General features: G+C 40.4%; 1 protein-coding gene across 2 annotated transcripts in view; it reads left to right on the forward strand.

Annotated features, from left to right (window-relative positions):
* LOC143740327 (ATPase family gene 2 protein homolog B-like) overlaps positions 1 to 10,839 on the forward strand; it is a 14,756-nt gene extending 3,917 nt beyond the window's left edge. For both annotated transcript variants that reach the window (XM_077232467.1, XM_077232468.1), the window contains exons 4-9: positions 1,480 to 1,638; positions 3,957 to 4,166; positions 8,432 to 8,665; positions 9,549 to 9,683; positions 10,472 to 10,597; positions 10,671 to 10,839. In XM_077232467.1, coding sequence (XP_077088582.1) covers positions 1,480 to 1,638; positions 3,957 to 4,166; positions 8,432 to 8,665; positions 9,549 to 9,683; positions 10,472 to 10,597; positions 10,671 to 10,808 — 1,002 coding nt within the window. In that variant the 3' untranslated portion in view covers positions 10,809 to 10,839. The remainder of the gene's footprint in view (positions 1 to 1,479; positions 1,639 to 3,956; positions 4,167 to 8,431; positions 8,666 to 9,548; positions 9,684 to 10,471; positions 10,598 to 10,670) is intronic.
* The last annotated feature ends 4,161 nt before the right edge of the window (positions 10,840 to 15,000 follow it).

Here is a 15,000-nt window from a genome sequence, read left to right on the forward strand (position 1 = left end):
TTGTGATGAGTCATGATGAATGAGTTGTGATTGTGATGAGTTGTGATGAGTCATGATGAATGAGTTGTGATGAGTCGTAATGAGTGAGTTGTTGTGATTGTGATGAGTTGTGATGAGTCATGATGAATGAGTTGTGATGAGTAGATGAGCGAGTTGTTGTGATTGTGATGAGTTGTGATGAGTCATGAGTGAGTTGTGAATGTGATGAGTTGTGATTGTGATGAGTCTTGATGAATGAGTTGTTGTGATGAGTCGTGATGAATGAGTTGTTGTGATTGTGATGAGTTGTGATGAGTCATGATGAATGAGTTGTGATGAGTGAGTTGATGTGATTGTGATGAGTCATGAGTGAGTTGTTGTGATTGTGATGAGTTGTGATGAGTCATGATGAATGAGTTGTGATGAGTCGTTATGAGTGAGTTGTTGTGATTGTGATGAGTTGTGATGAGTCATGATGAATGAGTTGTGATGAGTCTAGATGAGCGAGTTGTTGTGATTGTGATGAGTTGTGATGAGTCATGAATGAGTTGTGAATGTGATGAGTTGTGATTGTGATGAGTCTTGATGAATGAGTTGTTGTGATGAGTCGTGATGAATGAGTTGTTGTGATTGTGATGAGTTGTGATGAGTCATGATGAATGAGTTGTGATGAGTGAGTTGTTGTGATTGTGATGAGTTGTGATAAGTGAGTTGTGATTGTGATGAGTTGTGATGAGTCATGATGAATGAGTTGTGATGAGTCGTTATGAGTGAGTTGTTGTGATTGTGATGAGTTGTGATGAGTCATGATGAATGAGTTGTGATGAGTCGTTATGAGTGAGTTGTTGTGATTGTGATGAGTTGTGATGAGTCATGATGAATGAGTTGTGATGAGTCTAGATGAGCGAGTTGTTGTGATTGTGATGAGTTGTGATGAGTCATGAGTGAGTTGTGAATGTGATGAGTTGTGATTGTGATGAGTCTTGATGAATGAGTTGTTGTGATGAGTGAGTTGTTGTGATTTTGATGAGTTGTGATTGTGATGAGTTGTAATGGGTCGTGATGAGTGAGTTGTTGTGATTGTAATTAGTTGTGATGAGTCATGAGAGAGTTGTTGTGATTGTGATGAGTTGTGATGAGTGAGTTGTTGTGATTGTAATGAGTTGTGATTGTGATGAGTTGTGATGAGTCATGATGAATGAGTTGATGAGTCGTGATGAGTGAGTTGTTGTGATTGTGATAAGTTGTGATGAGTCATGAGTGAGTTGTGATTGTAATGAGTTGTGATGAGTGAGTTGTTGTGATTGTGATGAGTTGTAATGAGTCGTGATGAATGAGTCGTGATGAATGAGTCGTGATGAATGAGTTGTGATGAGTGAGTTGTGATTGTGATGAGTCGTGATGAATGAGTTGTGATGAGTGAGTTGTGATTTTGATGAGTTGTAATGAGTTGTGATGAATGAGTTGTTGTGATTGTGATGAGTTGTCGTGGTCGTTCAGGCGGGAGCGAGTGAGCCGGTGTCGATGCAGCACTTCATGCGAGCGCTGCGGCACGTGCACCCGTCGTGTTTGAGGAGCAGTATCGGAGCGACTGACTTCAAACCCATCAGCTGGGAGGAGATCGGAGGGCTAGAGGACGTGAAGCTCAAACTCAAACAGGTACAAGAGTTCACTTGGTTACTGGCAGCCAAAAGAGAGTATGCACCCACGTCACTTTCCCGCGGGAACACACTCCCTCAGCCGGCCGGAGTGGCAGAAGAGCTGCTGAGTGACTGGATTTAACAGAGGAAACTGCGAAAATACGAGTAAAACGTTGGACTTAACTTATGAAAGATCCAGTGATCATGGATATCCACATGCAGCTGGAATTGTTTTTCCTGACATTTATATGAGCCTGATTTCGACGTCGGGGAATTACATAAAGCAAATTTGCCTGTGAACGCTTTAGGGCTGCAACTAACGATTATTTTGATAATCGATTAATCGGACGATTATTTTTTCGATTAATCGATTAATCGGATAGAAATTAAATTAGATTTTTTTTTTATTATAACTAAATAAAACCGTAAATCAGGGTATTTATGTGTAAAAGTGTACTTTAAAAAGTGCAAAAGCCACACATTGAGTTTTACTAATATCAATATTTGCATTGTTTTTAATGATAATTGCTGATGGCAAGTTGACAAACATGATTATTGTTAAAAAAATGATATCCAACATATTATGTTTTAACACAATTTTTGTTAAAACAAATTTACACAGACATGTTGTTCAGATGTGAATATCTGAACTAAAAACAAACTAAAAACATCTAAAATATATAATTCATTTAATTTTTATTTAAAATTAATTATATATAAGGAATATAAGGATAAAGAATATAATATATTATATATAATATATAAAAGAATAATATAAGGATAAATTGATTAAATAAATATAGAAAGACTGAAAACAATTGTGTGAATGTAGAGCCGCAGTAGATCGCGTTTGAAAAACAATTAAAACTTAGTAGACAAATGCTATAAAAAGAGAACGGAATGGAGGTAACGTTACCCAGCAAGCTAACAGGCTTGAGTAAAGGACAGGAGAAATTATGCATTAGTGCACAAGCATTCGCTGAAAACCACTGAGTACAGTGACTAAAAAACAATATTTTACTGCTGCTGTTATTAACTGCCTTTATATTTAGTGCTTCGCTTTGTAAAGACCGTTTTAATTTAACCTATTTCTGCGGTAGCGCTATTTTAATCCATCCCTTACGTTGCGAGCGAACTGATTGCGCAACCTGATGCTCGAGACAAAATACAGACATCCCGGAAGTCCCGGGAGTCTCCCGCATATTGATTGCGGCTCCTTGATGCCCGCGAATTAGTTCAAACTCCCGAAATCTAGAACGCGCAAGCAAGAGCGCGCATGCGAGACAGAGACTGCTCCAAACCGTGTAGCGCGCGCGCTCGGCAGAGTGCCTGAGGGAGAGAGACCTTGCGTGTGTGTGCGTACCAGTAAACGCTCCCCGTGACGTAAGCAGACCAACTAATCGATAATGACATTCGTTGACAACGATTTTCATAATCGATTATAATCGATTTTATCGATTAGTTGTTGCAGCCCTAGAACGCTTTATATAAATACAATATAGGTCTAAATCCATGTGATCACTTATCAATGTTTTATATAACATCATATCTTCCAGCCTTAAAATTTGTACAGTTTTTGTCAGTGTTTATTTATAAACATCCAATCATCCAGAATATACGATGGTAAATATTTAATTGATGAGTTGTCAATACAATATGTAGTGTGTTATTTTACCCCGTAATTCAGAATATTGGCACACAATGAAAACTGCAAATCCAGCTTTCTCTGCCTGGAGTCGTTGTTTGTGTGAATTGCAACGATCATTTGCTTCTCTGTTCTGTAGCGTTCATCAGTCTGTAAAAATAGACCTCAGATTTATTGTCAAATCTATTAATACAGTCAATCTCAAAGCTCTTTCCCGTTTTAGATGCGTTTTGTGTGTTTTTCGCAGCTGAAAACACATGCTGCCGCTCAGTGTGTGTAACAGCCGACGGTGACGTACACACACACACTACACCACACTATAGACCGTATGTAGCCCCGCCCCTTTTCAGCGCGGCACTCGTTGTCTTTTGTCTTCCGGTTTGTATTTTCACTGCGATCACGTATTTATGAATGAACGGCTCGTTTAAAAAAAACTTCCCGGTCTAGTACTGACATTTGTAAAGTCATCTGCTTTAAACCTTACAATGCTCGTGATAACTTTCGTTTACCCTACAAGTAAATCCACTTCACCAGCTAATTACTCCTCGACAGCAATGTCATAAAAAATGCCATAAAAACAAAATTTCAAAGACAATACTCTAGAGATGTCTGTGCACTTGTTTCTCTGGCACATAAGGTCTAAAAAGGAAGAGTTCAGTTCTTCTGTTTAATGACATGACGCTTGTGTTCAGAGTATCGAGTGGCCCATGAGGTTTCCAGAAGCACTGGTGCGGATGGGTGTTTCTCGGCCCAGAGGAGTGTTGCTGTACGGGCCGCCCGGGTGTGCGAAGACCTCGCTGGTGAAGGCAGCCGCCTCTTCATCACACTGCACCTTCTTCTCCCTCAGCGGAGCCCAGCTGTTCTCTCCTTACGTGGGAGACTCGGAGAAAACACTCGCACAGGTCCAACATCACACACTTAAAGTGATAGTTCTCCCAAAAATAAATAGCTGTCCGTAGGTGTATATGACATTCTTCTTTCAGACGAATACAATCAGAGTTATATTAATAAACACCCTGGCTCTTCTGAGCTGTATAATGGCAGTGAATTGCAACCATCAGTTTGAAGCTCATAAAAGTGCATCCATCCATGATAAAAGTGCATCTATCCATGATAAAAGTGCATCTATCCGTGATAAAAGAGCATCCTTCCATGATATAAGTGCATCTATCAGTGATAAAAGTGCATCTTTCCATGATATAAGTGCATCTTTCCATGATATAAGTGCATCTTTCCATGATAAAAGTGCATCTATCCATGATAAAAGTGCATCTATCCGTGATAAAAGTGCATCTATCAGTGATAAAAGTGCATCTTTCCATGATAAAAGTGCATATATCCATGATAAAAGTGCATCTATGCGTGATAAAAGTGCATCTATCCATGATAAAAGTGCATCTTTCCATGATAAAAGTGCATCTTTCCATGATAAAAGTGCATCTATCCGTGATAAAAGTGCATCTATCCGTGATAAAAGTGCATCTATCCATGATAAAAGTGCATCTATCCGTGATAAAAGTGCATCTATCAGTGATAAAAGTGCATCTATTCATGATAAAAGTGCATCTTTCCATGATAAAAGTGCATCTATCAGTGATAAAAGTGCATCTATCAGTGATAAAAGTGAATCTTTCCATGATATAAGTGCATCTTTCCATGATATAAGTGCATCTTTCCATGATAAAAGTGCATCTATCCATGATAAAAGTGCATCTATCCGTGATAAAAGTGCATCTATCAGTGATAAAAGTGCATCTTTCCATGATAAAAGTGCATATATCCATGATAAAAGTGCATCTATGCGTGATAAAATTGCATCTTTCCATGATAAAAGTGCATCTATCCGTGATAAAAGTGCATCTATCCATGATAAAAGTGCATCTATCAGTGATAAAAGTGCATCTTTCCATGATATAAGTGCATCTTTCCATGATAAAAGTGCATCTTTCCATGATAAAAGTGCATCTATCCGTGATAAAAGTGCATCTATCCGTGATAAAAGTGCATCTATCAGTGATAAAAGTGCATCTTTCCATGATAAAAGTGCATATATCCATGATAAAAGTGCATCTATGCGTGATAAAAGTGCATCTATCCATGATAAAAGTGCATCTTTCCATGATAAAAGTGCATCTTTCCATGATAAAAGTGCATCTATCCGTGATAAAAGTGCATCTATCCGTGATAAAAGTGCATCTATCCATGATAAAAGTGCATCTATCCGTGATAAAAGTGCATCTATCAGTGATAAAAGTGCATCTATTCATGATAAAAGTGCATCTTTCCATGATAAAAGTGCATCTATCAGTGATAAAAGTGCATCTATCAGTGATAAAAGTGAATCTTTCCATGATATAAGTGCATCTTTCCATGATATAAGTGCATCTTTCCATGATAAAAGTGCATCTATCCATGATAAAAGTGCATCTATCCGTGATAAAAGTGCATCTATCAGTGATAAAAGTGCATCTTTCCATGATAAAAGTGCATATATCCATGATAAAAGTGCATCTATGCGTGATAAAATTGCATCTTTCCATGATAAAAGTGCATCTATCCGTGATAAAAGTGCATCTATCCATGATAAAAGTGCATCTATCAGTGATAAAAGTGCATCTTTCCATGATATAAGTGCATCTTTCCATGATAAAAGTGCATCTTTCCATGATAAAAGTGCATCTATCCGTGATAAAAGTGCATCTATCCATGATAAAAGTGCATCTATCCGTGATAAAAGTGCATCTATCCATGATAAAAGTGCATCTATCCGTGATAAAAGTGCATCTATCAGTGATAAAAGTGCATCTATTCATGATAAAAGTGCATCTTTCCATGATAAAAGTGCATCTATCAGTGATAAAAGTGCATCTATCAGTGATAAAAGTGCATCTTTCCATGATATAAGTGCATCTTTCCATGATAAAAGTGCATCTATCCATGATAAGTGCATCTATCCGTGATAAAAGTGCATCTATCCATGATAAAAGTGCATCTATCCGTGATAAAAGTGCATCTATCCATGATAAAAGTGCATCTATCCGTGATAAAAGTGCATCTATCCATGATAAAAGTGCATCTATCGGTGATAAAAGTGCATCTATTCATGATAAAAGTGCATCTTTCCATGATAAAAGTGCATCTATCCATAATAAAAGTGCATCTATTCATGATAAAAGTGCATCTATCCATGATAAAAGTGCATCTATCCGTGATAAAAGTACAACTATCCATGATTAAAGTGCATCTATTCATAATAAAAGTGCATCTATCCATGATAAAAGTGCATCTATTCATAATAAAAGTGCATCTATCCATGATAAAAGTGCATCTATCCATGATAAAAGTGCATCTATCCATGATAAAAGTGCATCTATCCATGATAAAAGTGCATCTATTCATGATAAAAGTGCATCTATTCATGATAAAAGTGCATCTATTCAGGATAAAAGTGCATCTATCCATCATAAAAGTGCATCTATCCATGATAAAAGTGCATCTATTCATGATAAAAGTGCATCTATTCAGGATAAAAGTGCATCTATTCATGATAAAAGTGCATCTATTCAGGATAAAAGTGCATCTATCCATAATAAAAGTGCATCTATTCATGATAAAAGTGCATCTTTTCATGATAAAAGTGCATCTATCCATGATAAAAGGGCATCTATTCATGATAAAAGTGCATCTATTCATGATAAAAGTGCATCTATCCATCATAAAAGTGCATCTATTCATGATAAAAGTGCATCTATTCAGGATAAAAGTGCATCTATCCATCATAAAAGTGCATCTATCCATGATAAAAGTGCATCTATCCATCATAAAAGTGCATCCATTCATGATAAAAGTGCATCTATTCATCATAAAAGTGCATCTATCCATGATAAAAGTGCATCTATCCATGATAAAAGTGCATCTATTCATCATAAAAGTGCATCTATTCAGGATAAAAGTGCATCTATCCATCATAAAAGTGCATCTATCCATGATAAAAGTGCATCTATCTATCATAAAAGTGCATCTATTCATGATAAAAGTGCATCTATTCATCATAAAAGTGCATCTATCAATGATAAAAGTGCATCTATCCATGATAAAAGTGCATCTATTCATCATAAAAGTGCATCTATCCATGATAAAAGTGCATCTATTCTTGATAAAAGTGCATCTATTCATCATAAAAGTGCATCTATCCATGATAAAAGTGCATCTATGCATGATAAAAGTGCATCTATTCATCATAAAAGTGCATCTATCCATGATAAAAGTGCATCTATTCAGGATAAAAGTGCATCTATCCATCATAAAAGTGCATCTATCCATGATAAAAGTGCATCTATTCATGATAAAAGTGCATCTATTCATGATAAAAGTGCATCTATTCATGATAAAAGTGCATCAATCCATGATAAAAGTGCATCTATCCATAATAAAAGTGCATCTATTCATGATAAAAGTGCATCTATCCATAATAAAAGTGCATCTATTCATGATAAAAGTGCATCTATTCATGATAAAAGTGCATATATCCATGATAAAAGTGCATCTATTCATGATAAAAGTGCATCTATTCATGATAAAAGTGCATCTATTCATGATAAAAGTGCATCTATCCATCATAAAAGTGCATCTATCCGTGATAAAAGTGCATCTATCAGTGATAAAAGTGCATCTATTCAGGATAAAAGTGCATCCATCCATCATAAAAGTGCATCTATTCATCATAAAAGTGAATCTTTCCATCATAAAAGTGCATCTATTCGTGATAAAAGTGCATCTCTTCAGGATAAAAGTGCATCTATCCATCATAAAAGTGCATCTATCCGTGATAAAAGTGCATCTATCAGTGATAAAAGTGCATCTATTCAGGATAAAAGTGCATCCATCCATCATAAAAGTGCATCTATTCATCATAAAAGTGAATCTTTCCATCATAAAAGTGCATCTATTCGTGATAAAAGTGCATCTCTTCAGGATAAAAGTGCATTTTATGATGGATAGATGCACTTTTATGAGCTTCAAACTGATGGTTGCAATTCACTGCCATTTATAAAGCCCATTTATAATTTTGATTTTAAAGTGAATTACTCCTTAACACTGAGTTGATTTCAGCGACTCGTCGTCTTTAAGAGTGATGTCATGGATGTTTCTCTCGGTCTGTCTGCAGTTGTTTGCTCAAGCGCGTGCGTGTGCGCCATCCATCGTGTTCCTGGACGAGATCGACAGTATGGTGGGCTCTCGAGCGGACAGCGCTTCCTCTCACAGCGTTCAGTCGCAGGTTCTGTCGGTTCTGCTGACCGAGCTGGATGGCGTGGGGTTTCGAACCGTGGAGAGGCGGAGCGAGGGAAGAAAGATCGCTCAGATAGAGGGAGGAGAGCAGGAGGAAACCAGAACACATCAGGTCAGAGATGCTCTTTATCCACTGATGAGCTGAAGTACTCGAGTCCTTTTTAACCCTCATCCTTCTCTCGTGTTCTCGAACAAATCTTTCTCTCGCGGGTCGAAATTACCCGAAGCCCTAAGAAAGCTTCCTTTGTTTTAATTTTATTATTTTTTCTATTTTTAATGCAAATTTTTGGAAGGTTTTTTTAATTTTATATTTTATTTATCTTTAAAATGACTAGATTTGATTAATAACAGAGTAATTTAAGCACATTCCTCACATTCTTTCAACTTAAATTCAGAATAACCCTTTTAATTCACTGTGATTAACTGACTTACTGTGATTTTGTATACGTACAAACTTAGACTGTCACCTCTGATAACAGATCACTCTAAATTGTAATATTTTCTGCAAAGCTGCTTTGAAAATGAGTATTGTGAAAAGAGCTTTACAAATAAATGTGAATTGAATTGAAAATGAGCTGTTCCGCTGGGTCCTAAAGTCAGTTTCTTCAGAGTGAATTCAGATACACATGTAGACATTATAAAGTAATTTTTTGGTAAAGTTTTAGCATTTTTAGTTCGAATTTTGAGCATGTTTAGGTTTTTCTGTGTACTGAAACATTCCTCGCATTCCATTCATTCCTAATGGAGTCAAATTGACCCGAGAGGGAAGGATTTGTTACTTTTTTAAATTTCAACCACAAAACTCTTCGAATCCATTACATTTTCTCTGTGTTTATTCGTGGTTCAAGTGCGACAAAAGTCCTTGGGTCGGACCCCTTTTTTTAAATAACAAATGAGTTTCAAGTGATGTTAACACTGTGTGTGTGTGTGTGTGTGTGTGTGTGTGTGTGTGTGTGTGTGTGTGTGTGTGTGTGTGTGTGTGAGAGAGTTTTCAGATGGAACTCCAGGAAGTGTGTAATAAGGATGTTTTGATTGTGGCTGCCACTAATAGAGCAGAAGTTCTGGACAGCGCTTTGCTCAGACCCGGCCGACTCGACCAGATTATATACGTGCCGCCGCCAGACCGAGAGGTCAGACAGTCCTAGCACTACCATCAGACACACACACTTCACTACGTTAAAGTCACCTTCAAATCTTCATACAATTTCATGATGTCTGTGCTCTTCGTGTTTTAAGGTTTTTTTTTATTTTGGTTTTTTTATTACGAATTTCCCCTAGTGGAAGCGTTTGGTACTGCAGCCGAACACACTCTCACTGAACGCTCATTTACTGAGATATCAGCCTCACATTTGGAGCACAACTTGTTTATCGCTTTGGTGTTCTTGCAGTTTTAGAGTAAAACATGATTTTGAAAATATATATTTCATATAAAAATTTATATCGTATTTTTTTTTTTTTTTACTTTTTAGCTATAATCTGACAAGTGTCGTCTTTGAAAGAGATCAAACTTCAGTTTGTGCTTTAAAGCATTCAAAATTTACCACAGTTTAAGTTGTAAATTTAATTTTAAGGTCTATACTCTAAAAGCGAATAAATGGATATAATATTATAAATATATAATATTATATTATTATATAACAAATACAGCGTAAATATATTTAAGTACCATAAAATCCCTAATCTATAAAAACCATAAAATCCCCTTAAAAACATTATCAAACAAAAAATATAGGACATTCATTTCATTGACAAAAACGACACGTGAAGAGCACCAGAGGGTTGCGCTGCTGTTTTCTTCCCAATTGTGCTGTTTATGCAAGTGAACAGAACAAGGGCGGGGCTTGATTTTCCTTGCAGATTTGATTGGCTGATGGTGATTATAGAACTGATGTTGATTTCTCTGCTGTCTCGTGATCAGGGGCGTCTGGCCGTGCTGAACGTCTGCACTAAACGTGTCCCTCTTCACCAGGACGTGTGTTTGCAGGATCTGGCTGATCAGACGGAGCTCTTCTCTGGAGCCGATGTAGAAAACCTGTGCAAAGAGGTAAATCACACACTCCCCGTCAGGATTCACTCGCTTTCCTTCTGTCCTGTAAGTCTGAGCTCGTGTGTTCCAGGCGGCTCTCCTGGCGCTGCGTGAGGAGGGACTCGATGTTCCCTGCGTGAGGCACAAGTACTTTATGGCGGCGCTTCGGATTTTGAGTCCATCGCTGAGTCCTGAGCAACTTCAGCAGAACTTACACTCATGTCTCTAACAATAAAAATGTTTGTAGTTTGTTTACAAAATGTCATGTTTTTAATCTTAATTTTCAAAGTAAAGTGTGTTTTCACAACTTGCCAAAATAGGAAAAAAAGAGATTGATAACGGCAGTCAGATGAGAGAAATGTGTCAATGTGTCACACTCACTGCAAAAATAACTTGTTTTTTGGGAATTTTATGCAAAGGTAATATAATACATTATTACAGTATTATAAATGGACATACAGTACATTTACAAAAAACATTTTTTATGTCTGCCAGCTCAGTTATGATTGTTATGATATGACTATGATTGTTAAAAAAATAAATAATGATAGTAGTAATTACAGGATATGGGTTTGTTTAGAATCTATTTATATATACTGATTCCTAATTCTTAGATTCCTAATCCCATAATTCTGTCACAGAGCAATTGTTCCTGTATTGCTGAGAGAGCATAGCACACTACTCGCACTACTCAACCTCACAGCACACTACTCGCACTACTCAACCTCACAGCACACTACTCCCACTACTCAACCTCACAGCACACTACTCGCACTACTCAACCTCACAGCACACTACTCCCACTACTCAACCTCACAGCACACTACTCGCACTACTCAACCTCACAGCACACTACTCGCACTACTCAACCTCACAGCACACTACTCGCACTACTCAACCTCACAGCACACTAGTCACTACTCGCACTACTCAACCTCACAGCACACTACTCCCACTACTCAACCTCACAGCACACTAGTCACTACTCGCACTACTCAACCTCACAGCACACTACTCCCACTACTCAACCTCACAGCACACTACTCCCACTACTCAACCTCACAGCACACTACTCCCACTACTCAACCTCACAGCACACTACTCCCACTACTCAACCTCACAGCACACTAGTCACTACTCGCACTACTCAACCTCACAGCACACTACTCCCACTACTCAACCTCACAGCACACTAGTCACTACTCGCACTACTCAACCTCACAGCACACTACTCCCACTACTCAACCTCACAGCACACTAGTCACTACTCGCACTACTCAACCTCACAGCACACTACTCCCACTACTCAACCTCACAGCACACTACTCGCACTACTCAACCTCACAGCACACTACTCGCACTACTCAACCTCACAGCACACTACTCGCACTACTCAACCTCACAGCACACTAGTCACTACTCGCACTACTCAACCTCACAGCACACTACTCCCACTACTCAACCTCACAGCACACTACTCCCACTACTCAACCTCACAGCACACTACTCCCACTACTCAACCTCACAGCACACTACTCGCACTACTCAACCTCACAGCACACTAGTCACTACTCGCACTACTCAACCTCACAGCACACTACTCCCACTACTCAACCTCACAGCACACTAGTCACTACTCCCACTACTCAACCTCACAGCACACTACTCCCACTACTCAACCTCACAGCACACTACTCCCACTACTCAACCTCACAGCACACTACTCCCACTACTCAACCTCACAGCACACTAGTCACTACTCCCACTACTCAACCTCACAGCACACTACTCCCACTACTCAACCTCACAGCACACTACTCGCACTACTCAACCTCACAGCACACTACTCGCACTACTCAACCTCACAGCACACTAGTCACTACTCGCACTACTCAACCTCACAGCACACTACTCGCACTACTCAACCTCACAGCAAACTAGTCACTACTCCCACTACTCAACCTCACAGCACACTACTCCCACTACTCAACCTCACAGCACACTACTCGCACTACTCAACCTCACAGCACACTACTCACACTACTCAACCTCACAGCACACTACTCGCACTACTCAACCTCACAGCACACTACTCGCACTACTCAACCTCACAGCACACTACTCGCACTACTCAACCTCACAGCACACTAGTCACTACTCCCACTACTCAACCTCACAGCACACTACTCCCACTACTCAACCTCACAGCACACTAGTCACTACTCCCACTACTCAACCTCACAGCACACTACTCGCACTACTCAACCTCACAGCACACTACTCGCACTACTCAACCTCACAGCACACTAGTCACTACTCGCACTACTCAACCTCACAGCACACTACTCGCACTACTCAACCTCACAGCACACTACTCCCACTACTCAACCTCACAGCACACTACTCGCACTACTCAACCTCACAGCACACTACTCGCACTACTCAACCTCACAGCACACTACTCCCACTACTCAACCTCACAGCACACTACTCGCACTACTCAACCTCACAGCACACTACTCGCACTACTCAACCTCACAGCACACTACTCAACCTCACAGCACACTACTCCCACTACTCAAACTCACAGCACACTACTCCCACTACTCAACCTCACAGCACACTACTCCCACTACTCAACCTCACAGCACACTAGTCACTACTCCCACTACTCAACCTCACAGCACACTACTCCCACTACTCAACCTCACAGCACACTACTCGCACTACTCAACCTCACAGCACACTACTCGCACTACTCAACCTCACAGCACACTACTCGCACTACTCAACCTCACAGCACACTACTCCCACTACTCAACCTCACAGCACACTACTCGCACTACTCAACCTCACAGCACACTACTCCCACTACTCAACCTCACAGCACACTACTCGCACTACTCACTACTCGCACTACTCAACCTCACAGCACACTACTCGCACTACTCAACCTCACTGCACACTACTCAACCTCACTGCACACTACTCACAGCACACTACTCAACCTCACAGCACACTACTCAACCAGACAGCACACTACTCACACTACTCAACCTGACAGCACACTACTCACACTACTCAACCAGACAGCACACTACTCAACCAGACAGCACACTACTCGCACTACTCAACCAGACAGCACACTACTCAACCTCACAGCACACTACTCACACTACTCAACCTCACAGCACACTACTCACACTACTCAACCTCACAGCACACTACTCACACTACTCAACCTCACTGCACACTACTCAACCAGACAGCACACTACTCACACTACTCAACCTCACTGCACACTACTCAACCTCACTGCACACTACTCAACCTCACAGCACACTACTCAACCAGACAGCACACTACTCACACTACTCAACCAGACAGCACACTACTCAACCAGACAGCACACTACTCGCACTACTCAACCAGACAGCACACTACTCACACTACTCAACCAGACAGCCCACTACTCGCACTACTCAACCTGACAGCACACTACTCAACCAGACAGCACCCTACTCGCACTACTCAACCAGACAGCACACTACTCAACCAGACAGCACACTACTCCCACTACTCAACCAGACAGCACACTACTCAACCAGACAGCATACTACTCAACCAGACAGCACACTACTCGCACTACTCAACCAGACAGCACCCTACTCGCACTACTCAACCAGACAGCACACTACTCGCACTACTCAACCTCACAGCACACTACTCGCACTACTCAACCAGACAGCACACTACTCAACCAGACAGCATACTACTCAACCAGACAGCACACTACTCGCACTACTCAACCTGACAGCACCCTACTCGCACTACTCAACCAGACAGCACCCTACTCGCACTACTCAACCAGACAGCACACTACTCGCACTACTCAACCTCACAGCACACTACTCGCACTACTCAACCAGACAGCACACTACTCAACCAGACAGCATACTACTCAACCAGACAGCACACTACTCGCACTACTCAACCAGACAGCACCCTACTCGCACTACTCAACCAGACAGCACACTACTCGCACTACTCAACCTGACAGCACCCTACTCGCACTACTCAACCAGACACCACCCTACTCGCACTACTCAACCTGACAGCACCCTACTCTCACTACTCAACCTGACAGCACCCTACTCGCACTACTCAACCAGACAGCACCCTACTCACACTACTCAACCAGACAGCACACTACTCAACCAGACAGCACACTACCCACACTACTCAACCAGACAGCACACTACTCAACAGCATATTCTAGACCAGTTGCAGAGGTTTGACAGTGATGCTGGAAGGAGAGAGCAGTACAATAGTCCCGTCTGGATAGAACAAGAGCTTGGAGAAGGAGTTGTGCAGCTCCGACTGGATGGACCTGATCCTCCTGGTGTTGTTTAGGGCAAATC

This window comes from Siphateles boraxobius, unplaced genomic scaffold (genome assembly GCF_051911475.1).
Source record: "Siphateles boraxobius isolate OS27281-9 unplaced genomic scaffold, OSU_SipBor_1 170, whole genome shotgun sequence".
NCBI lineage: Eukaryota > Metazoa > Chordata > Actinopteri > Cypriniformes > Leuciscidae > Siphateles > Siphateles boraxobius.